General features: G+C 44.8%; 2 protein-coding genes across 2 annotated transcripts; one reads left to right on the forward strand and one right to left on the reverse strand.

The window, feature by feature from the left end:
* Positions 1 to 14,401: 14,401 nt before the first annotated feature.
* Positions 14,402 to 17,033, reverse strand: LOC121992735 (calcium uniporter protein 4, mitochondrial-like). Its single transcript, XM_042547285.1, has 2 exons — positions 16,457 to 17,033; positions 14,402 to 15,310 (listed from the first exon to the last, which is right to left on the reverse strand). Exons 1-2 carry the CDS (start codon positions 16,970 to 16,972, stop codon positions 14,837 to 14,839), a joined length of 990 nt encoding a protein of 329 aa, XP_042403219.1. The 5' UTR covers positions 16,973 to 17,033; the 3' UTR covers positions 14,402 to 14,836.
* Positions 17,034 to 19,688: 2,655 nt separating this feature from the next.
* On the forward strand, positions 19,689 to 22,952 carry LOC121992738 (thioredoxin 1-like). Its single transcript, XM_042547289.1, has 2 exons — positions 19,689 to 20,089; positions 22,449 to 22,952. Exons 1-2 carry the CDS (start codon positions 19,849 to 19,851, stop codon positions 22,760 to 22,762), a joined length of 555 nt encoding a protein of 184 aa, XP_042403223.1. The 5' UTR covers positions 19,689 to 19,848; the 3' UTR covers positions 22,763 to 22,952.
* The last annotated feature ends 20 nt before the right edge of the window (positions 22,953 to 22,972 follow it).

Consider the following 22,972-nt stretch of genomic DNA (forward strand, 5'->3'; position numbering starts at 1 on the left):
TCATAAGGCAACTCTTGCGAACAGAAGCTCGCTGGATCGATCAGCCGATCGATCCATACATCCTGAATCGATCAGTGGATCGATTCAAATAGGTTGAATCGATTGGAACCCAACTCCAATCGATCCAGGATGCTGATTTTGGCTGGGAAGGCCTGATTTCAGCAGTCTAAACCTATTTTAGTCTAGGTAACCATTCCAAACCCCTAAAAATACATTTGTATACATAAAACGGGTGTTTTCATGTGAAAACAAGGATGGATTGGTTAAGGAAGGCTAAGTTGAAGTTTAGGTTGAGGTTTGTTTCAAATTTTGAATATTTGAACCTCAAAACTTCTAAATTTGGGTTTCCTAAAGGTTTAGGGATTCCAAGTCATTGTTGGTGCAATGACAGAAGTTACCACCATGTCTTTAGGGGGAGGGACTCTTTAAAGACATGAAAAATTATCTTTTCATGAACCTTGGAAGGTGGTTAACCTTCTTTTAAGGAAAATGCTCATGTATGAGCTTTTGGAACTTGAAATGGGGGGTGGATATCCTCATTAGTCCAAGTGGGAACTCACGTGATTAGAAAATGCTCAGGGTTGAGTATTTGTCTACAATGAGGGAGAAGTTAAGGATAAATGAAGGGTATGGGACCTTCTTTATCGTGTTGATCACAACGAGTGATGTTGTGAACAACGATGAGCAACTCTTCAGGGGGAGAGTCTTTCAACAATGGATTTGTCAAGTATACCCAAAATTGAGGCATGGGTTGATGTGTGCTCAAAGATGGGTTGAGTGTGCCCCATGTGGGTTGATGTGTGCCAATAGGGGGAGAATGAAAAGACTACTGAAAGGGAGTCAGTTAGGCTTTCATTATCTAAGAGGGAGTTTGCCCTCTTAGGGGGAGAATGAAGAGCTTAACTTATGCTTTCATTACCTAGTGGCATGAAGAATGAGGCTATGGGATTAGCCTAACTTACATGTGGTATTGTAAATGTTATTGTGGTATTGTCAAACATCAAAAAGGGGGAGATTGTTGGTGCAACATCCCTCAGGTCAAGGTTGACCTGGTTGACCAAGCTGAGTCTTGGTTTGAGTTTAGATGTTTGACAATAAGATGTTAATTGAAGAAGAGTTAAGTAGGTCAAGGTTGACCGAATACTTGACTGGGAAGTCCTAACTGGGATGTTAGGCAGAAGGAAAATCCTGGTGAGTGAAGCCAGGTGAAAGACCTAGTGAGTGAAGCTAGGCAGATAGAAAATCCTAGTGAGTGAAGCTAGGTGAAAGTCCTGGTAAGTGAAGCCAGGTGAAAGACCTAGTGAGTGAAGCTAGGCAGATGAAAAACCCTAGTGAGTGAAGCTAGGTGAAAGTCCTGGTGAGTGAAGCCAGGCAAGGGAAAATCCAGATGGATCAAGGATGATCGGACATCTGGTGTTGGGAAGTCCAAGTAGGTCAAAGGATTGACTGGATACTTGGCACGAGGAAATACAGATAGGTCAAAGGGATTGACCAGACATCTGAATAGGAAAGTCCAAGTAGGTCAAGGGAGTGACCAGATACTTGGCATGACTAGAAAAGTCCAAATGGGTCAAAGGAATTGACCAGATACTTGGTGGGAAGTCCTGGCAGGTCAAGGGAGTGACCAGATGCTAGGCATGATGTACCAACAGGTCAAGGATGACCGGATGTTGGTTTGGGAGTCTTGGAACTTGGTTTTGGGCAAAAACCAAGTGCTGGATCGATCAGATCGATTCAGGAGATGGATCGATCGCTGGATCGATCCAGCTTTCTCCAGAAACTCGGATCGATCCGTGGATCGATTCAGATGTCCCAATCGATCCTGGATCGATTGGGACGCCGCTGCGATAGCGCTGGATCGATCCGTGGATCGATCCAGCGTTTTCCAGAGCATCGAGGCGCCGGATCGATCCGTGGATCGATCCAAAGCCTCCCGATCGATTGGGAACATTTGAATCGATCGGGTTCCAACCGCTAGCGCCGATTTAAGCCGCAGGCGTTTTCGGTAATCTCTTCACCGATTCACTCCGGATCTCGCCAACTCCCAGCGCTCTCAAAGATCAGATCGCCAGTTCTTGAAGGATCTTGGAAGCTTTCCAAGTCAAGAGGCGGATCAAAGGCAAGAAGAGAAGCTAGGGTTAGGGTTTTCTGTACTCATTGTAAGCTTTGCGCTTGTATTTTGTTTCCCTTTCCTTTCTTCTTGTACTGAGAGTCTTGTAGGGCTTCTCCGCCCTCGGTAGTTACCGAAAAGGAGTGTTTTCATAGTGGAGGGTGCGTGCGTGGTGTGGATCCTTGGACTAGTCACCTCTTGTGAGGTGGATACCAAGTAAACCAACCTTGTTAGCGTTGTGTGATTGGTTTCTTTGTATTTTCCGCTGCACATCTTAGAAGAAACAAGCAACGCCGAGCAACGAGCACGCGACGAGCTATTCACCCCCCCCCCCCTCTAGCTACTTTTGGTCCTAACACTTCCGCTCGGCTCTTAGATATTGTTTCAACTGAGCGTCGGAACCCCAACCCCTGTCAGGGCACCTTTTACTGTTGGATGCTCATCGGTCGGCCGATCGGTCTATTTCTTTCTCCCAAGTCCGGTCGGCTCACCCTTCTCCGGTGGACCCCCCGGCCCTTTGATCTCCACGTGGCGTTGACCCCTTGCAATAGGGTCCCCTGCCTTGACCACCGGATCACTTGCCTTCCTCTCAAGTCTAGTCGAAGGAGGCGAAGTCCGACTGACTGGACTGCCGATCTGATCGAGTGGTGACCGATACCTTAGTCCGCTCGGACAGGCTGAGGGTTGCTAGGTCGTTCGGCGATATCTTGCCCGTGCCTTGGAAATTATGTCGAGGCGTTTGTCAACCACGTGCATTAACCAGTAACTTGCTGACACGTGGCTACCTTTCTCTTGTCAGGGTATGGCGGTGGCGTCACTTCCGATGGGACAGCCGCCGTTTGAAATGAACGGCTGGATGATAACCTCGTTATCGACGACCTGGATCGGACGGCTGAAATTGATAGCGGCCGCCCTTATAAAGCTCCGACTTCCGCTTTCCCCCGCATTTCGGCCTCATCTTCTCCCGACCTCTCGCTGCTCCTTTCTTCTCCGGCGACCTTACAGCTTCTTCCGATCATCTCCCTTGCCCGTAAGGCTTCCTTTTCCTTGCTGCCTCTCCTTTCTTCTCTCTATTAGCTATTTCTTTTATCATCCCGCGCTCTTTCCTAGTTTTATTTCTACTTCCTTCCATCACGCGTCCATCCCTGGCCTTATACCATGACCAGTACCTCACAGCCGACCGGCGGTGCTCCTGGTCTTTGGTATTCGACCATGGAAAGTCGGTTCGACGAGGAGGACGCCTTGCGCCTCACTCGAACCTATGATCTGCCGACCGACCACCACATCATAGTAGCTGACTCCACCGACCGGCCACATAAACCGCCGTCCGGCACCGTTCTTTTCTTCCGAGGCCAATTTTTGGCCGGGCTGCGTTTTCCACCCCACAAGTTCTTCTTACAAGTTTGCAATTATTTTCGCATTCCGCTCGGCCAGGTAGTCCCCAACTCCATTAGGCTGTTGAGCGGAGTGATAATCCTTTTTAAACTGAACAACATCCCCTCGACCCTAAGAATTTTCACTACTTTTTTTATCCCAAGCAAGCCGAGTGGGGTACCTTTATTTTCCAGTCTAGGATAGGTTTCATCCTTTTTGATAATATGCCGAGCTCCAACAAACATTGGAAGGAGCACTTCTTCTATGTGCGTTTTCCCGAGCCGCCAACTTTCCGTACCAAGTGGCAGACGGCGATGCCGGCGCAACCGGAGCTCGGCAAATTTAGAGGCAATGCGGCATACCTTCATGCGGCCGAGCGGTTGGTGGGTCAGCGCTATCACATTGACAAGCTGCTCCTTCCGGGAGTAATGTATATATTCGGCATGTCTTCTACCCCAGCCGATCTGCCCTACAGCATGAGTAAGCGATTCTCATCCCTCCTTTTTCTTTTGTTCTAATTGATTTAATCTTTATTTCTGCAGCTGAAGTTATGTGGCGTGCTAAGGCGACCGAGAAGCTCAAATTGAAGGCCGCTCAGATTGAGGCGGCGAAGAACAAGGAAGTCGCCGAGCGGGGCCTTCATCCAGCTGATCCGACCGGCGAAGTAGGTGAGGGGACTCAGGATGCCCCTGAAGCCTTAGCCGCTACTACCTCTCACGACGAGGCAGCGGGCGGCACAGAACCTTCTACCCAAGACGAGGTGGAGGGCCGTTCGGCCGATGACGTTCCCCTGCTCACTCGGAAGCGCAGACGGCCAGAGCCGGCATCTGCATCAATTGCCTTTGATGAGCCACAGCCCGAGCGGGGCGCGGATGCTCCGATGTTATCGGGGACCATTTCTTTAGAGAGTACCCCGACCCCACATGGCTCTCCGAGGGCAAGCTATGAGGTGCCGCCGTCCAACCCTTCAAGAACTCTGCGCCGTATCAGGCGTTTGGGCGAGCTTCCTTCCTCGTCCACCGGTGGGCCATCCGGTAAGGCCGATGCTTCTCAGAGCGAGCCGAGCGGCCAGAATTTAATTAAAACCGTCCTGCGCCTCCCCTCGGAAGAATACATGGCTGCTGCTGATCGGCCAGTGGTCCCCGAGCAGCAGATCACCTTGACGGACCCTCTTGCAAAAGCTTGGGAGGATGCTCGGCGCCGAGTAGCCGCGTTGACTCCCGGGCAGCTAGGCGATAGCAACCTACAACAGGCCACCGGGGTATGCTCCTTTTCTTTGTTCGTGAATTTGAATTAAGTTTTTAACTTGTTCACATTTGCTCGCAGAACTGGGTGGAGCAGATTGCCATTAGCGATCGGTTGGCCGAGCTGGAAGATGAATTGAAAAAACTTAAAGCCGCAGGGGACAACCGACAACCGACGGCCGCTCTGGAGAAGGCCAAAAGATTACTGGAAGTCGAACGGAAATGAGCTTCCGATCTGGCGAGCGAGGTCGCTCGGCTTGAAGCGATGGTCAAACAACGAGATAAGGAGATCAAGACGGCGACCACTCGGAAGCGCCAGGCCATCGATGACATGGACCGAATGAAGGTGGAGATCAGAGGGCTAGAGCAACGCATCAAGGATCTGGATGCCCTTCTGACCACCGAGAAGGAGAGCCGCTCGGTCGATTTGCTGAAATTTGATGAAGACTTAAAGGCTCTCCATGCTGCCAACGATGCCTCCCAGGCCGCGCTCAAAGAGTATCAGGAGGGGGAGTCGGCTCGTTCTGAGGAAGTGAGGAAGGCTTTCGTCCGCTCGGATACCTTTGGGGAGAAATTTACTGACAAGATCTCCCTTACCTTTGAAGAGGCGATCAAGGCGGCTGTGGATCACTTGAAGACCAAGGGCCACCTTCCCGTCGAGCTGACCATCCCCCCAGAGGATCTGGCTACCGTGATGGGCGCCATTCCTGATGCACTTTTTGATTTTGACGCGTGAGGAGTGTTTTTCATCAACTTTTTTGTTCCCCTGCCATTCGGCCAAACTTGTTTTTTTTGCTGTAACTTTTTTGGTTTGCCCAATGCTCGGCATAAATAGATTATCTTTTCCATTCCTTCAACTTTTGTTTTGGCAAGAAATTTTTCTTTCATCACATTAAGTGTTCTTTAAAACTCCTCCGCTCGGCTTCACGCTCTAACGTGGACTCAAGCCGCTTGCCTTCAATAACGTCTTTCGCCATGCAATCGGGCAGCCGCTCGGCGCGCGAACGTCACCCGTTCACGTGCTCACATTTTTAATTCTATTTAACCATCCTTTGCTTTGCGCCTTACCTCAAAGGGGTTTTCGCTAGATTTTTGCAATGCGAGCCGCTCAGACGTTTATAGACGCCGGCTCGTCTCTCGATATTTAACGTCGGAGCTCGACGGTCTTCCGCTCGGACGTTTATAGACGCCGGCTCGTCTCTCGATATTTAACGTCGGAGCTCGACGGTCTTCCGCTTGGACGTTTATAGACGTCGGCTCGTCTCTCAATATTTAACGTCGGAGCTCGACGGTCTTCCGCTCGGACGTTTATAGATGCCGGCTCGTCTCTCGATATTTAACGTCGGAGCTCGACGGTCTTCCGCTCGGACATTTATAGACGCCGGCTCGTCTCTCAATATTTAACGTCGGAGCTCGACGGCCTTCCGCTCGGACGTTTATAGATGCCGGCTTGTCTCTCGATATTTAACGTCGGAGCTCGGCGGTCTTCCGCTCGGACGTTTATAGACGCCGGCTCGTCTCTCGATATTTAACGTCGGAGCTCGACGGCCTTCCGCTCGGACGTTTATAGACGCCGGCTCGTCTCTCGATATTTAACGTCGGAGCTCGACGGCCTTTTTTAAGGCTAACTTCAATACAGCCGCCCGGCAAACCCATTGGCCATCCTTTGAATTAATTTTGCTTCCTGCATTACAAGGGCACGGGCGACCAAAATATATGCAGAAATAAGTTACATTAGTGCACCTTTCACCCAGCCCGATAAGGCTGTAGATGATTCGCGCTCCATGGCCGGCCCAGTTGACGTCCATCTTCATCCTCCAGATAATAAGCGCCCGAGCGGAGCTTTTCAATAACCTTGAAGGGGCCCGCCCATGGTGCCTCCAGTTTGCCGACGTCGCCGACCGGCTTGACTTTTTTCCATACAAGATCGCCAACCTGGAATGATCTGGGGATTACGCGGCGATTGTAGTTTTTCTTCATCCGCTGCCGATACGCCATAAGCCGAACGGACGCCTTGGCCCGCTCCTCGTCAACCAAATCCAACTCCATGTTCCTCCGTTCGGCGTTGCCCTCATCATAGCTCTGGATCCGAGCAGATTCGACGCTGACTTCAACAGGAATGACTGCCTCGCCGCCATACACCAGGTGGAAAGGCGTGACGCCCGTCCCTTCCTTTGGAGTCGTTCAGATGGCCCATAAGACGCCCGGCACTTCATCCACCCAACTTCCTCCCAAATGGTCGAGCCGAGCGCGCAGAATACGAAGAATTTCCCGATTGGTCACTTCGGCTTGACCATTGCTCTGGGGATATGCCACGGATGTGAAGTGTTGCTCGATGCCATAGCTTTTGCACTAATCTTCGAGCAACTTTCCCGTGAATTGCCGCCCATTATCGGAGATAAGTCGACGGGGGATGCCGAACCGACAGATGATGTTCTGCCAAATAAATTTCTTGACCATCTGCTCGGTGATCTTGGCTAGCGGCTCGGCCTCCACCCACTTGGAAAAATAATCAACCGCCACCAATAAGAATTTTCGCTGTCCGGTCGCCATAGGAAACGGACCTACGATATCCATTCCCCATTGGTCGAATGGGCAAGACACAATGGCGGCCTTCATTTCCTCTGCCGGTCGGTGGTAGAAGTTATGGTACTTTTGGCACGAAAGGCATGTCGACTCGGTCCGAGCGGCGTCCGCTTGTAAAGTTGGCCAAAAGTACCCGGCCAGTAGGATCTTCTCAGCCAGCGATCGTCCGCCCGGATGCTCTCCGCACGAACCTTGATGCACTTCTTGGAGGATGTAAGCCGAGTCCTCCGAGCTCACGCATTTTAACAGCGGATGTGAGAAAGCCTTCTTGTAAAGCTGATCGCCGATGAGTGTAAACCGACCGGCTCTCCTCCTTAGCAGCTGGGCTTCATTCTCATTGGATGGTGTGGTGCCCGAGCGGAGGAACTCTATGATGGGTGTCCGCCAGTCGCTTGGAAACGTGAGGCCTTCCATCCGGTCGACGTGCGCCACCAACAGTACTTTTTCAATTGGCTGCTGAATGGCGACCGACGTTATTGAGCTCGCGAGTTTGGCTAACTCATCGGCTGCTTGATTTTCTGCTCTGGGTATCTTCTGGACAATAACTTCTCTAAAATTGGCTTTAAGTTTCTCAAACGCTTCAGCGTAGAGCTTGAGTCGGGCGCTGTTAATTTCAAAAGTGCCAGAGAGCTGCTGCGCGGCCAACTGCGAATCCGAATGAAGTGTTACCCGACCGGCGCCTACATGCCGAGCTGCCTGCAAGCCGGCTATGAGGGCCTCATACTCTGCCTCATTGTTTGTAGCTTTATAATCCAGCTGGACGGATAAGTGCATCTTCTCTTCTTGGGGAGAGAGCAGTAGTATTCTAATCCCACTTCCGAGCCGAGTGGACGACCCGTCCACATATATTCTCCACATAGCTTCTGGCTCCAGTTTTTGCACCTCAGTCACAAAATCGGCCAAGGACTGCGCTTTGATTACCGAGCGGGGCTGGTATTGGATGTCAAATTCACTTAACTCTGTAGTCCATTTGATGAGCCGCCCGGATGCTTCTGGATTCAATAACACACGCCCGAGTGGGCTATTGGTCTTGACAATGATGGTATGCGCCAGGAAGTATGGGCGAAGGCGCCGAGCGGCCAGGACTAGAGCGAAAGCCAGCTTCTCAAGCCCAGTGTAGCGAGATTCAGCATCTTTTAAAATATGACTAAGGAAATACACGGGCTCTTCTCCGCTCGCCCTCACTAACGCCGAGCCGATTGCATGCTCGGTTGAAGACAGGTACTTATAAAGTGGCTCACCCGCAGTCGGCTTGGCCAATACCGGGAGAGAGTTCAGATATGCCTTTAAGTCTTCGAATGCCCGATCGTATTCTTCATCCCAGTGAAACTTAGTGGCCTTGCGCAAGATTTTGAAGAAAGGGAGGCTCCGGTCGGCCGTTTTGGAGATGAATCGGGACAGAGCAGTTATCCGACCGGTCAAACGTTGCACTTCCCTTGTATTTCTTGGAGGTGGCATGTCTTGTAGAGCTTTCACCTTGCTGGGATTTGCTTCGATTCCCCGCTCGGCCACTATGTATCCCAGAAAACGCCCTCCTTTGCTCCGAACAGGCACTTCTGGGGATTTAGCTTGACTCCATATTTGCGCAGCGTTCGGAAGGTTTCCTCCATGTCTTTGAAGATATCGGCCGCTCGGACGGTCTTGATGAGAATGTCGTCCACATACACTTCCAGATTTCGCCCGATCTGCTCTCTGAATACTTTATTCATCAAGCGCTGATAGGTGGCTCCCGCATTCTTCAATCCGAACGGCATCACATTATAGCAATATGTGTCGTCGGCCGTCACGAAGCTGACTTTTTCTTGATCTTCATGGGCGAGTGGCACTTGGTGATAGCCTTGGTAAGCATCGAGCATACAAATTAATTCGTAGCCGGCCGTAGAGTCCACTAGCTGATCTATCCTGGGCAGAGGATAAAAGTCTTTTGGGCAGGCTTTGTTGAGATCCCGAAAATCTATGCATACTCTCCACTTGTTGCCCGGCTTGGAGACTAATACTACGTTTGCCAGCCATCTCGGGAACTGCACCTCGCGTATATGGCCGGCTTCCAGAAGCTTCTCCACCTCCGCCCGGATGATGGCATTCTGCTCGGCGCTGAAATCTCTTTTTCTCTGCTTGACTGGCCGAGCGTCCGGTCGGACGTGGAGCTCATGCTGCGCAATACTTGGTGAAATTCCGGGCAGCTCATGTGTCGACCAGACGAAGACATCATGGTTTCTGTTGAGGCATTTGATCAGCTCCTCTTTCTGCTTCACCTCCAGATCGGACGCAATGAATGTCGTAGCCTCCGATCGGATGGGGTGTATCTGCACTTCCTCTTTTTCTTCATAAACTAAAGAGGAAGGCTTTTCAGTTATAGCATTCACCTCAATTCGTGGCGATTTCCTAGCAGAGCTTGCTTCTGCTCGGACCATTTCAATGTAACACCGCCGAGCTGCCAGTTGGTCTCCCCGTACCTCTCCCACTTTGTCTTCGACGGGGAATTTGATCTTCTGGTGGAAGGTGGAGACGGCCGCCTGGAACTCGCTGAGCGCCGGTCGTCCCAAAATGACGTTGTATGATGAGGGAGAGTCGACCACCACGAAGTTTGCAGTCCGCGTCCTCCTGGGCGACTCCTCTCCCAGTGAGATAGCTAGCCGGATTTGCCCGACCGGCAGGACTTCATTGCCCGTAAACCCGTAGAGCGGGGTTGTCATGGGCAGCAATTCGGCTCGGTCGATTTGTAGTTGATCGAACGCCCTCTTGAATATGATGTTGACTGAGCTCCCTGTGTCAACAAATACGCGGTGAATAGTGTAATTGGCTATTACCGCTTTAATGAGCATAGCGTCGTCGTGGGGCACTTCAACTCCTTCCAAGTCCCCGGGCCCGAAATTGATTTCCGGTCCGCTCGCCCGCTCTTGGCTGCAACCAACTGCATGAATTTGGAGCTGCCGGACGCTCGCCTTTCTGGCTCGATTAGAGTCCCCTCCGGTCGGCCCGCCAGCAATAATGTTGATCTCGCCTCGGGAAGTATTGCTTCTATTCTCTTCTTCCCGTGCGGACGGCCGAGACCGTTCTCGTGACTTTCGACGATCCTCCTGCCTTGGAGAGCGATGCCGATCGGGCGTATGTTGCTGTCGCCTATCAGTTCGAGTCCGATCGGCTTCATGAGTTCTCTGTCGCCTGTCGACTGAGGGAGACCGTCGGCCGCCATTCCGGGGCACGGGATGAGCCACGAAGGGAAGACTTCGACAATCCCTGGTGTTGTGCGTATCTGTCCGGTGGAAGGAGCAGAACATCGGGGTCCATTTCTTCTTTGGCTTGGGCCGAGCGGCAACTACCTCTTGTACGTGGGATCTAGCATGGGGGGATCGGATTGCTTCGGCCCTCGGTCCTCTGGGCGGCTGATGAGCGGCGTGCTGTTTCCGCTCGGCAGGAGGAGCCCGCTCGGTTGGAGTTTCTTTTTTCCTTGCCACTTGCGCGTCCTCCACGTTGATATATTCGTTAGCCCGGTGTAGCATGTGATCATAATCTCGGGGCGGCTTTCGGATGAGCGATCGGAAAAAATCCCCATCCACTAGGCCTTGTGTGAAGGCATTCATCATGGTCTCCGAGGTGGCCGTTGGAATGTCCATCGTCACTTTGTTGAACCGCTGGATGTAAGTTCGGCGCGATTCACAGACTTCTTGCTTGATGGCGAACAGGCTCAGGCTCGTTTTCTGGTAGCGTCGACTGCTCGCAAAATGGTGGAGGAAGGCCATTCGGAAATCCTTGAAGCTAGTGATAGATCCGTCCGGCAGCCTCCGAAACCACCGTTGAGTCGACCCAGAGAGGGTGGTGAGGAAAACCCGACATTTCACCCCATCTGTGTATTGATGCAGGGTTGCCGTGTTATCAAACTTACCCAGATGATCATCTGGGTCGGTTGTCCCATTATACTCGTCGATCGTCGGAGGCACGTAGTGCTTCGACAGATGATCTCGTAGAATAGCCTCTGAAAATTGGCGATTAATCCTCTCGGGCGATGCGTCCGCTCGGGGGGCTTTCCCTTTTCTGTCATCCCGTCTAGGCATTTCGTCCGAAGAAGATCCCCGATCTCTATGAGCTGCTGCGGCTTCAGGGGTGCGGAATAGGGCTCGATGAAATGCAACGGTGGCTGGCGGTGCTTCCGCTCGACCACCAGACGCTGACGTTGCTTGCTGCTCCGGCCGCTCGGCTGTGGCTTTCTGTTTTTGCTCTACGAGCTTGGCGGCCCTTATCTCGATCAGAGCGTCGAGTTCCTCATTCGAAAGCGTCACCGTGTGTTGTCGTCCAGCCTCGTCCATCGTTTCCGATCGGATGCAGGAGCGTTCCCACAGACGGCGCCAAATTGATCCTGTCCGAATACTGAATCAACGGACGCTGGGCACGGGGCGCTTTCCGACTGCTGACGTGGATCTTCGACTGGTGGCACGAAGCTCCGGCGAACCTGCACAGAAGTCGGGCCGGGAAGGGGTTCCCGGCGGCGACCCTCCGACGCTCAAGTCAGATAAGCAAGTGGTGGAAAAAGTAGCTCCAAAGGTGTTCAACACGTACCTCCGGCGAAGTATGCGGCTCTTTATATAGAGCGATGAAAGAGCTCCTACACGCCCACCAAGGCGCGTACATGTCCGCAGCCCATACCTCGGTATGTGTCTGTCAGAAAGCTTACCTGACGCCATACTGCTATAGTCCAGTCACGTCTTCGATGGGACAACAGAATACCTCGTTGTCAGACTTGGAGTATGGCCTAGCCATAGGACTTGACGGCTGTCAGAAGAAGTTCCTGTCCTTCTTTACCCATCACCGGCCGGGACGTCCATCCGGCCGGCTGGACGAAAAGCGTCGTCCGGACGGCCCTCCTCCCCTGCGCCGGCCGGGCGGCACGCTCATCCCGTCCCGCCTATCGCTTGCATTGATATGCTGAGGGAGACTTCTGGGCGGGTGCTACGTAAGGACTGTTAGCAGTATGTCACCTTCTCTTAGGCCTTCCGCTCGGCTCTTAGATATTGTTTCAACTGAGCGTCGGAACCCCGACCCCTGTCAGGGCACCTTTTACTGTTGGATGCTCATCGGTCGGCCGATCGGTCTGTCTCTTTCTCCCAAGTCCGGTCGGCTCACCCTTCTCCGGTGGACCCCCCCCCCGGCCCTTTGATCTCCACGTGACGTTGACCCCTTGCAATGAGGTCCCTGTCTTGACCACCGGATCAATGTATATTTAAAATATCTGTTTCTAAATATATTTGATTGATGAAATTTTTTTTCCACCTTTTACTACAATTGTCTATTTCAAAGCTTCATCATTCAATAAAAAACAACATTTTGTGAATTCAAGAACCACCTCCACAATATTTATTTGTTGCTAAATTTAAACGATTAGAGCCTTGAGAAGGTTGGCTGGACTAATTTTCTCTCTAGGTTAAAGGGTTCAATACTCACTTTATCGTAGCAAAATTACAATGCTTCTCTAGGTTGGTTTGAGGTGTTGATTTGATGTGTATTGTTGAAGAAAAGGCTTAGTCGACGAGATAACTTTGGACATCTTATGTGAGCTGAGGAAGGCAAGAGAGATTAAGTAAATACCTGAGGAGATATTAATATGGAACACGATGCCAATGGTCTTATGATTTCGATACTTATAAGAGAAAAAACTTTGAATAATATATTCTTTAGACAGCATAGTTTCATGCCTTTATGACTTGGCTATTTTTAATTACGGAGTTAGATCACTTCTGTTTCATTTCATCTGCGATGCCACACAATCGTACAACTAGTTTGGAACCAATAAGTTATCATTTTAATCCATACAATAACAACAATCAAATCTTAATGTACCAGATGAGATCAGCTACATTTCAATATCGGCCACGAAAATAATTAACAATGAAAGTAGGCCATGTTGCACTTCTATTTGCCATGCGACATCTATTTATGATTATTAAGTGTGCCACCTTTGCAGCTCCATTTTGAAGTTTCTTGATAGAGAAGGATGATGATGGAGTTGCACATGGAAAGAGGATAAACAAACGTTACTGAAGGAAAATAGAGAAAAGCAGAGCATTCATTGCCGAAGGAAATGAACGGTAATAAAGTCAAGTGGAGGGAATCCTCCACCTTACCTCACCGAATGCTATTGAGAACATAAGTGAATGAAGATATAACTGCACTAGGATATTGCATTCCAATGCAGAAATCAACCTTACCTCACTGAATGCCATTGAGAACACAAGTGAATAAAGATATAACTGCACTGGGATATTGCGCATTCCAATGCAGAAATCAACCAACCTTGCCTCACTGAATGCCATTGAGAATATAAGGACATCTCCAATAGTTAGAGTTTTACAAAAACTTTTTTTATGATCTTAATATATCACATCATGCCACATCAACATTCTAAAAATCTATTGAAACATCTCCAATAATATAATTTTAAATGATTTTTGTGTGCTCCATTTTATAATATGTAATTACATGACATGCATATTACATCAATTTCAACAAAAAAAAAACAACTTTCAAATTTCACTACTACTCTTTAACAACAAACTTCAAACTTTACCTCCATAATAGTTAGAACTTTTATATTTAGCTTTTTCATTTTACAAATTTCTTTAAAAATCTTGTATTGGAGATGCTCTAAGTGAATTAAGATATAACTGCACTAGGTTATTGCATTCCGATGCAGAAATCAACCTTACCTCACTGAATGCTATTGAGAACATAAGTGAATGAAGATATAACTGCACTAGGATATTGCGCATTCCAATGCAGAAATCAACCTTGCCTCACTGAATGCTATTGAGAACATAAGTGAACTAAGATATAACTGCACTAGGATATTGCATTCCAATGCAGAAATCAACCTTACCTCACTGAATGCTATTGAGAACATAACTGAATGAAGATATAACTTCACTAGGATATTGCATTCCAATGCGAAATCAGTAAAGATTTTACCACTCAACAAACAAGCAGACTAACTCTCAGATGGCATCATTCCAGTACAACTAGTTGAGCAAACTTCAAGTTTACCACAGTTAATGTCGATGTAATCGTTTGCTGCTTCTCAAAATTTTCCAATTACTGACAGAATAAGCAACATACTAGTCAATTTTCACCAGAAGAGACAAATTTGTACATTCATGGCTGGATTGTTTTGCTTCAATCAAACAAATAACACCAGGCTTGTGTAGATCATCACACTACAAGTTGAGTTCAATCACAAGTATCATTTGAAGCCACAATACAGGCTTCAAGTCACTCATCTTAAAATCAAGAGAATCACCTTTGTTAACGATAACACAATTTTGAGAATCTGCTCCGAGAGTAGCTTTGCATGATGGTATGCATGTATCCCTTTGTATTGTCCTCATAACAAGTGAATTCGAAGATATATGATTTTCTCTTGTTGGTATGCCGCAAAATTGGTAGCTCAGGAACAACTTTCCTTGGTTTAGTGTAACATGTTTACCATAACTAAAAATATTGAACTTCATAAATGTGATGAACCAACTAATGATTAGTTATCCCTATCACAATGGCAGGAAGCAGAAGCAAACTTTGAATAAGGGGGTGGTGGTAGAGAGTGAGAGAATGCTTGGCTAAGTTCGTTGAAGCGAGTCAAATCAAAATTTTGTACTTTCATGAGACGCCTTTGTTTTGTGGCAAAGCGGCTGGCAAAGAAGCTCTCAAAGGATGGTTCCTTGGACGTCCTGAGGAAGAATGCATAGCCCGACAAGAAGTAGACAGAGGTGAGGTAGAAGCAGATTGGCTCCATCACATCCCATGAAAGCTCCCAGAAAGTCACTCTCATCAGCGCAGCTGTTTGCACCACCATGAACCCCAGCCCAAGCCACAACTCCTTCCTGACTTGAGCTGCTGCTTGTTTATCAATCTCAGATTTCTTCTCTTCCAGCATCTTCAATTCTTCTCTCGTGTGATAACTCTCATGGCTCGATGACAATGGGATCAACTTCTCAATTGTTTTTGCCACCTGCAGGACACGACAGGGCAGGGGGAAAAATACAAGACTTACTCTTTGCTCTCTGCCAACTAGTTTCCATGATGTTCTCATGAATCTACCATTTAACATATATGAAGCAAAGACATCCAAGTACATAATTCCAGCAGTCCATAAATCACAAAAGAGACAAGGCCAAAAAAACATATAGTATCGTTAACTAAAATCCCTCCTGATTTGATATCCACTTATCCCCAATAAAATCATCATGAAAAAAGTATCACATACTAAACCAAATCATTAACGGTTTCCATGAAGTTCTCTGGAATTTATTATTCTAGTGTTCAGTAGATACCCATCAAAATAAAGAAAGCCTTGCACCAAACAAAACTAAAGGAAAAAAGGACACTTGTAATTAACTCCAAACCATAAGTGCTAAAGGGATGTCTACTTATCTACCGTCCAATGATATATGAAGTCAATTATGCTAATCAACAGCAATATTATGATCCTGGAAAATAATTTCAACTAGAACAGCAAACAATCGGCATTGTTCTCCCCCTCAAGTGTTCAAGGATTTATATATTTATCTAGAAATAAAAGAAATAAGGTTTTCCATATTATCTAATTTCTTGATGTACACGTCTCTTCATAAAAAAAAACCATGTTAAATGCAGTTATTTAGACAGACAAGAAATTTGATGACGAAAAGGCCAGATAAGAAACCTAAACTGATGTATGAGAATGAATTATTGACAGGGAGTTGTGTGTGCGTGTTTGTTTGTGCGAGGTTATGACAGGGTGTTGAATGAACAAAGAGAGATTCCTCCCAAATTTTCTTTCTTTCGTCCTAAAAAACTAATCATGTTTTTTTTTTTTTTGCTTTTTTTGTGAAGATTTAACTCCAGAGGGGTTGCTTCAAAAAAAAGTTCAATAGAATACTCTCCAGAAGCTGTAATGCCACCGATCTCTGGTTTCTAACCCCTTCGTTATAGTTCCTGCTAGAAAGGAGACATGAAAACCCGGGAAAAAACTTGATCAGATCTCCATCAATCGTGTGAAAAACAACCTCCGAATTCAAAGAAATTCCAAAAATAGATTTAGACTACAGGAAAGAATAAAAAAAAATGTACCGAAACCCTAAAAAAGAAACAGTAATTAAGAGAAGAAGAAAAATACCTCTTCAGGCCTCAGGAAAACCACGTTTCCAAGCACTACAACAACTCCGGATTCGTCGAGCGATCGGGCGATTTCCAAACCCTGCTCGCTATTAGACGCCTCGCAGCAGATACGTACAAACTCGGAGTAAGCGATGCAACTCTTCTCTACTGTTGCTAGACGCGCCCGCACCACCGCCACCAGCGAAGCCCTCGCCAATTTCCTCACCTCCACCAAAGACACCCTCTTCTTCTCCACCAAAACCTCCCCCTCCTCCCTCAATACCGGCGCTTCAGACCGCGCCGGCGGCAGGATCACGTCGAGGCAGATCCTGCAAGGGTTCAGGCTGCGAACCCGCTCGCTTATCCGGTCGGCCGCCAGCAGCATCAATTGGCGGTCGGGCGGCAGCGCCCGCTGGAAAAGGGGCCGCTTCTGAAGAAAGAGAAATCCGCAGGGACGACCGACTCCGCCATCGGCGGCGGTAGGCAGCAAGAGGGAAGCGAATCGCCTAGCCAGGCTTTTCCGGAAGGCCGCCATTCTCGAAATCGAAACAGAAAGCTGGGGAAATATCCGTGTCTTGCGAAGGCCAGAGAGGAGGGGATTACAATTTATAGGCGAACGGGAAGGGGGACGGGACGAACCGACTCGAAAACGATACGATTATATCGCCAATATAACATCCGAGATAATTAACATATCAGCGAATCAATAAACCGACACGCTACGTTTCCCGTCAATTAACAATTCGGGCAAACCTAATTTAATCACATTGAATTAATTAAATTAATTTACGTCCTGCGGCATCTCTTCGCCGCGTCAGCACGCAACGATCCAGTTTTACTTCCAGAATATTCGGAAAATAAATTTAAATAAAATGCTAAAATTAATTTCATTCGTATGATTCAGCGATGGGTAAGCGACAAAGTCGCCCGGCCACCAGAAGCGTGTAATGCCTATCGAGGGAGGAGGAAAGGACTGCCACGTTTGCTATTTATTTTTAAAATAAAATAAAAAAATAAAATAAAATAAAACACGAAGTCCATGCTTTCCTAGTTTTAAATATTTTATTATTATTTTTATAAATTTAGAAATGCCTAACAAAGGGAATTATTAAATTTTATTATATTTAAACAAATATAAATCACCGACGCAATTATGGAAGGATGATTGTTATGATTGGTATGCCGCCAGCTAATTGTTTTTAATACTATTAAATAAATGGCGCATGTGATTAAAAAAAATCATTTATAAGAGTTTTATATCTATTTTTTTATAATAAATTAGAGTTGAATAATTCAATTTTGATAGATATGTGACTAGGTATTAGTTAGCAATTTGTGCGACCATAGCCCACGCTAACAAGTCGATGATCCTTCCACGTTATAAAACAAATCTATATATGATTTATGATCTAAAGATAATGTCTCGATCAGAAGTAGATATAAATCACCATGTCAAGCAAATCACGACATCGTTTTAAGTTGTATCAGAATTTATTAGAAGAGAGTTATCGATATGTGTCCAATAAGATACTTATTGTTTAAGGCGGGATAATATGCAAAGACTTAAGGAGTGAGCACTTGTCGAGTTAGATTAGGTCTTATGGTTTAAATTAATTTGAATCTATGTTTAGGTAGTGATAGCCTACACGTACAAAGTATTATTTGATATGCAAATTTTGATGACATGATACAAAGATAATATGAATATATATATATATATATATAACCATTAGTTAAAGGATTGGATTAGGTGGGATGGGAGATTAAATTAATAGTAAAAATCAAAAAAGCCTCCCAAATTAAAATTAAGTAAATTATCAAAATAGACATATTTTCAAAAAAAAAACTAAGTCAAAAGGACAGATCACTAATACTTCTAGTGTTATCGTAGCCATTAGTCGTAACTTACAACATGTAGAAGATATTGGGTAGCAGTTATAATGTATAACGTAACATTTAATATAATATTATATAGTATTTGTAGTAACTTCATAGTAACTTCTATGCGTTATATCGATTATATGGTAAAAATAATGAATCAGATAACATCTAACATGGGACGATTGCCTCGACTCCATAGAAGTTTCCAACCTACCGTTAGAGTAAATCGGGAAACACTCACGACGAATAGTCCAGAAGTCCAACATTTCTAGTTGTGCGTTCCATTTGAAGGAAAAATCCTACAAATGATAATAAACTCTAAATACTATTATATCAAAAAAAAAAATATCAACTTAGTCAAAATTAATTAAAATTCATCAAAATTATTTGAATTTTTTTAAAATAGTTAGTAGCATCTATTTAGTAGCTTTTATATATTATAACATGTATAAAATAATTTCTACCCATTATAGTAATTAGTGGCAATTGCTACAATAACTCATGAAGTAAGGAACAACATCTTAGAAGCTACTGATAGCTACTACAATTAGGGATATAAAAAATGGTCCCAATTAGTCAACCCAACTCGAGTTGATTTGAAAAATATCAAGTTAGAGTTGGGGGTTTTGGGTTTTGGGTTTCGGGTTAGAGGTTTTTGGATTTGAGTTGGTTTAGGGTCGAGTTGACCCAAATTTAGGATTTAGAGGTTTTTTTGTTAAATCATTTTTTGAATTAAGATGTTTCATGTACACGAATAGTAAAATGTTAATATAATAATAAAAAAATATTGAGATAAAAATGAAGAATTATAGTAAAATAATAATAAAATTTTTTTTGGGTCGAACAAATTATTCGAGTTGATCGAGTTATCCAGATTCAACTTTGGGTTTATGATTTTTAAATTGAGTTCGGGTTCGAGTCGAGTTCGGATTAAGATTTTTTTATAATATTCTTATTTCAACCCGACTCGAATACATCCAACTCATCCAAATTGATGCCTCAAGGAGTATTTTAAGGATAAAATAATTGATGCGATATTTTTTTTTAACTTTTATTTTTTGAAAAAAAAAATCACTTTGACAATCTACATCCTTTTAATTTTTGGTCCTAAATTAATTTGGACCCTAGAATAGGGTTAACACATGGTGAATCGATGAGGCAAACAAATCTAAACCATGATAAATTTCATAATAGAAATATTCTTGTTATTACTTTTTATTTTTTATTTAAAATATCAGTAAATCTAGACCATGATAAATTTCACAATGTAAAGTATTCATGTTTGTTTTTTTGTTATATTTTTTTTTAAAATGCCAATAAATCTTGACCATGATAAATTTCACAATGGGAAATATTCTTGTTAGTTTTTTCTTTAATTTTTTGAAAGTGTTGAAATTGAAACCATATCCATTCATTTTCCATTCGCTAATCTCTCTTATTCGTAATATCTCTGATCTCTCCCCTCCGAATTCCCTCTCGTCACATATTTTTCTTTCCCAATCCGCCTGCGACTCTCTTCCTCCTCCACTCATGGCCGCCGCAGTCCTGGAGCCGCTCGCCGTCCTCTGCCCTTCCGGAGGTGTACCGGTCTCCCCGAGATCAGCGGCCGTTCGCTCCCCGATCGCTCGCCGTGGGTCGTCGCTCATCCCCCGATTCAGCGGCCTAAGGTGCTCTTCGCGTCCTCTGAGGGTCGCGGCGAGGAGAGTGAATGCCGTCGGGAGGTTGCCCGCCGCCGCAGTCGTGTGCGAGGCGCAGGAGACGGCAGTCCAGCGTAATGTTTACGCGATCATTTGTTTAGCTCACTCTTTTGGTTCTTCCTTGAGTTATCGATCTAGGGTTTGGATAATCTTACAGTGGTTTTGAAAAGTCATCGCCTTTTGGCTTTGCATAGTTTCCATAGAAATCAACGCGTTTAGTTTGGCACAGTTCATCGATCGAATTTAGAATTAGGGTTTCTCTGCATCTCGCGCATGGTTTTTGCTGCCGCCGCGTTCTGAAGCTTGAATGACTAAATTGTCAAACTTGGAACTTGATGCAGTCTTCTCGCCAATATTGGATCGGAATACTCGGAGTGAAATGTAGCTTTTTATTGGATAGCGGTCTAGAGTTGCTGCTTGTTTCTTTGTTGCTTAATGGTATGAAAGATCACATTCTTTTGAGACTACAGGTGCTAGGTCCTCTTCAGTTGAGTTTTAGATGCCGAGGGGAAAAAAGATCTCTCCTATGAGCAAGGCTTATAACGAGGACGAGTTGGGAAATTGATATATTTTTATTTCCTTACATTTTATTTTTACTTTTTAAAAAATATTGTCTGGCTTGATTCGTTTCCCTGTGATTGTCAATTGAATCATTTTAACTTGGTCTTGTTCATTTGCTATGAAGTACTCATATTTAACCCATTGCATCCTGCAAGTCATGTCTAGAATAAATCTTTTAATTTGGAAGAGACTGTTCACCTTAAAGAACTCATATTAGCCTTTTGCATCACACAAGTCATTGACCTTATCTTTGTCCTACATGGATCTAAGTTTATTGCATTACTTGGACCTAAGTTTATTGCTATCATGATTATGGCTGAAATCTATAAAGATGATTCTTTCTAGTAGTTTGAGGTGTTTCTTGGTCCTAACTCCAATATAACTAACCATGTATTTTAGGTGATACTGTAGTGATGTTTGATGATAAATCAGTAATTGCCAATCTGCACTTGGCTTTGTGCCAATATGAAGTGAGATTTTTTTCCATTAAAACCAATTATGTAATTATATTTTTGCTTCAATTGGAGAACATGTTTGTATGTAAAATTAGGTATGCTTGGATTTGGTAGGTCTCTGATGCATACAATCTTTAAACGAGAAGTTTTTTATAGTTCTAATTGTATAAGTCAACTTATTGATGAATGTTGATTATGATGGTCTCCTGAGCTTCTAAGACAATCAAATGCTTTGGTTGCATTGTCGACTTAATTCTTCTTTGATCCTAATCCCATCATTTTAAAGGAAGCTTTGTATCCTATTTAAAGCAACTACTCTGACACTTGAATACTAGAAGCGACATATTAGGATGGAGGAGTTCAGAATGGTGAAATGATTGCCATCCATTTACTAAAAGAATTAAAAAAAACACTCACTTCTTAAAATATTAAGTATTTTGTTAATTGCGAGTGTTATAAAACATGATATTATATGGGTGTGCATGTGTATGTCTATGTGAGTGTGTAATACATAATGTATATTAATTATATTTCTATAGATGTGGGATTTGGTGAGATTATGAGAAGTATGCCCTTATTTCTTGAGTGGTCATTGTTCGTTGTACTGGTAGAGAATGCAATTGCTTAAATCTTTTTTATATAGGGCAATAAACTCAAATAAGGACCTTTATATCCACACGAGGATCCCATTTCTATAAATTCATCATTGCCCATAAAAGATGTAATACCAATTTTGCTCTCAAAATGATGTTTAGGTAAAAAAACATTGTTATACTGAAAACAGCTGCAATGACTTTTTTTTCCTTTCAAAATAATGTTTCAGGGAAGTTACTGCTTTTACAAAGAGTTTCTTTAACTGAACCTTATTTCTGTTTTTTCTCAAAAGGTGTATTGTCTTTGCTTCGATCCTGTTATGTGCACAAAACTAAGGCTACAATGAAACACAAGATTTCCAATTATGTTCTGCTTGTAGTGAACATCCCAGAGAAACCTTATTTAGCCAATGTGCAGAGACCTATGTAGTTGCTCGTCATTTTGATCATCAAAATATTCCACTGTTGTGCAAAAACCATAGAAGGCCTTTGTTTGAGTTAAATTTGGAAACTGCTTCTTTAACTTACAATTGAACCTAATTCATATTCTACCATCTTTTGGCACTTAACTAGATATTTCTAATTTAGTGATGAAATTTTTGCTCAAGGTGACAGACACCATCGATGTGTGTAGTGTTTCAAATGAGCCTTCTGATTCCAGACAACATGGTTGGAAATCTAATGTGTTACCTTTTTTAACAAATCATCTGCCGACTCATGTGGAAGCGATTCCTTTATCATTTATTTCTTAATCACTTCATTTTATTCATTCAAAGATCTTTGTCTCTCAGTTTAACTTAGCACTTTTTGTTTATTGTTTACAGTTCCAACCGTGTCTAAAGACACATGGCAGTCGCTTGTTCTTGGTTCAGATGTTGCCGTTCTAGTAGACTTTTGGGCTCCATGGTGTGGACCCTGTCGAATGATCGAGCCGGTTGTCGTCAAATTAGCAAAGGTTTATGAGGGAAAACTGAAATGCTATAAGCTCAACACTGATGAAAACCCTGAAATAGCAAACGAATACGGGATTCGTAGCATCCCGACCATGATGATCTTCAAAAATGGTGAGAAGAAGGAAGCTGTGATTGGAGCCGTGCCAGAATCAACTTTGGCAACATCTATTGACAAGTACATCTAGAGGTAAGATTGTTCTCTTCGATGAATGTGAGCTGTTTTTAGAAATATTTTCGGTGGAGCTTCAGAAGCCCATTCTTCCAAATTATCTAGCTTAACGCTCTGAGGAGGAGGAGCAGAACAAATATTTGCATTTGAACTTTTGTACTGTTTAATGCAAAGCTATAATGCCGTTTTGGTTGGGTTTACTTCAATCGAGAGCATTTCTTTCTAC

This window comes from Zingiber officinale, chromosome 6B (genome assembly GCF_018446385.1).
Source record: "Zingiber officinale cultivar Zhangliang chromosome 6B, Zo_v1.1, whole genome shotgun sequence".
Taxonomy (NCBI): domain Eukaryota; kingdom Viridiplantae; phylum Streptophyta; class Magnoliopsida; order Zingiberales; family Zingiberaceae; genus Zingiber; species Zingiber officinale.

Bases quoted from the DNA above. Each gene is read 5' to 3' on its own strand.
- LOC121992738 (XM_042547289.1), top strand. From the start codon at position 19,849: ATGGCCGCCGCAGTCCTGGAGCCGCTCGCCGTCCTCTGCCCTTCCGGA. The intron at 20,090-22,448 runs GTAATGTTTACG...TATTGTTTACAG, and splicing joins GCAGGAGACGGCAGTCCAGC to TTCCAACCGTGTCTAAAGAC.
- LOC121992735 (XM_042547285.1), bottom strand. From the start codon at position 16,972: ATGGCGGCCTTCCGGAAAAGCCTGGCTAGGCGATTCGCTTCCCTCTTG. The intron at 15,311-16,456 runs GTATTTTTCTTC...CGTGTCCTGCAG, and splicing joins TTTTCCTGAGGCCTGAAGAG to GTGGCAAAAACAATTGAGAA.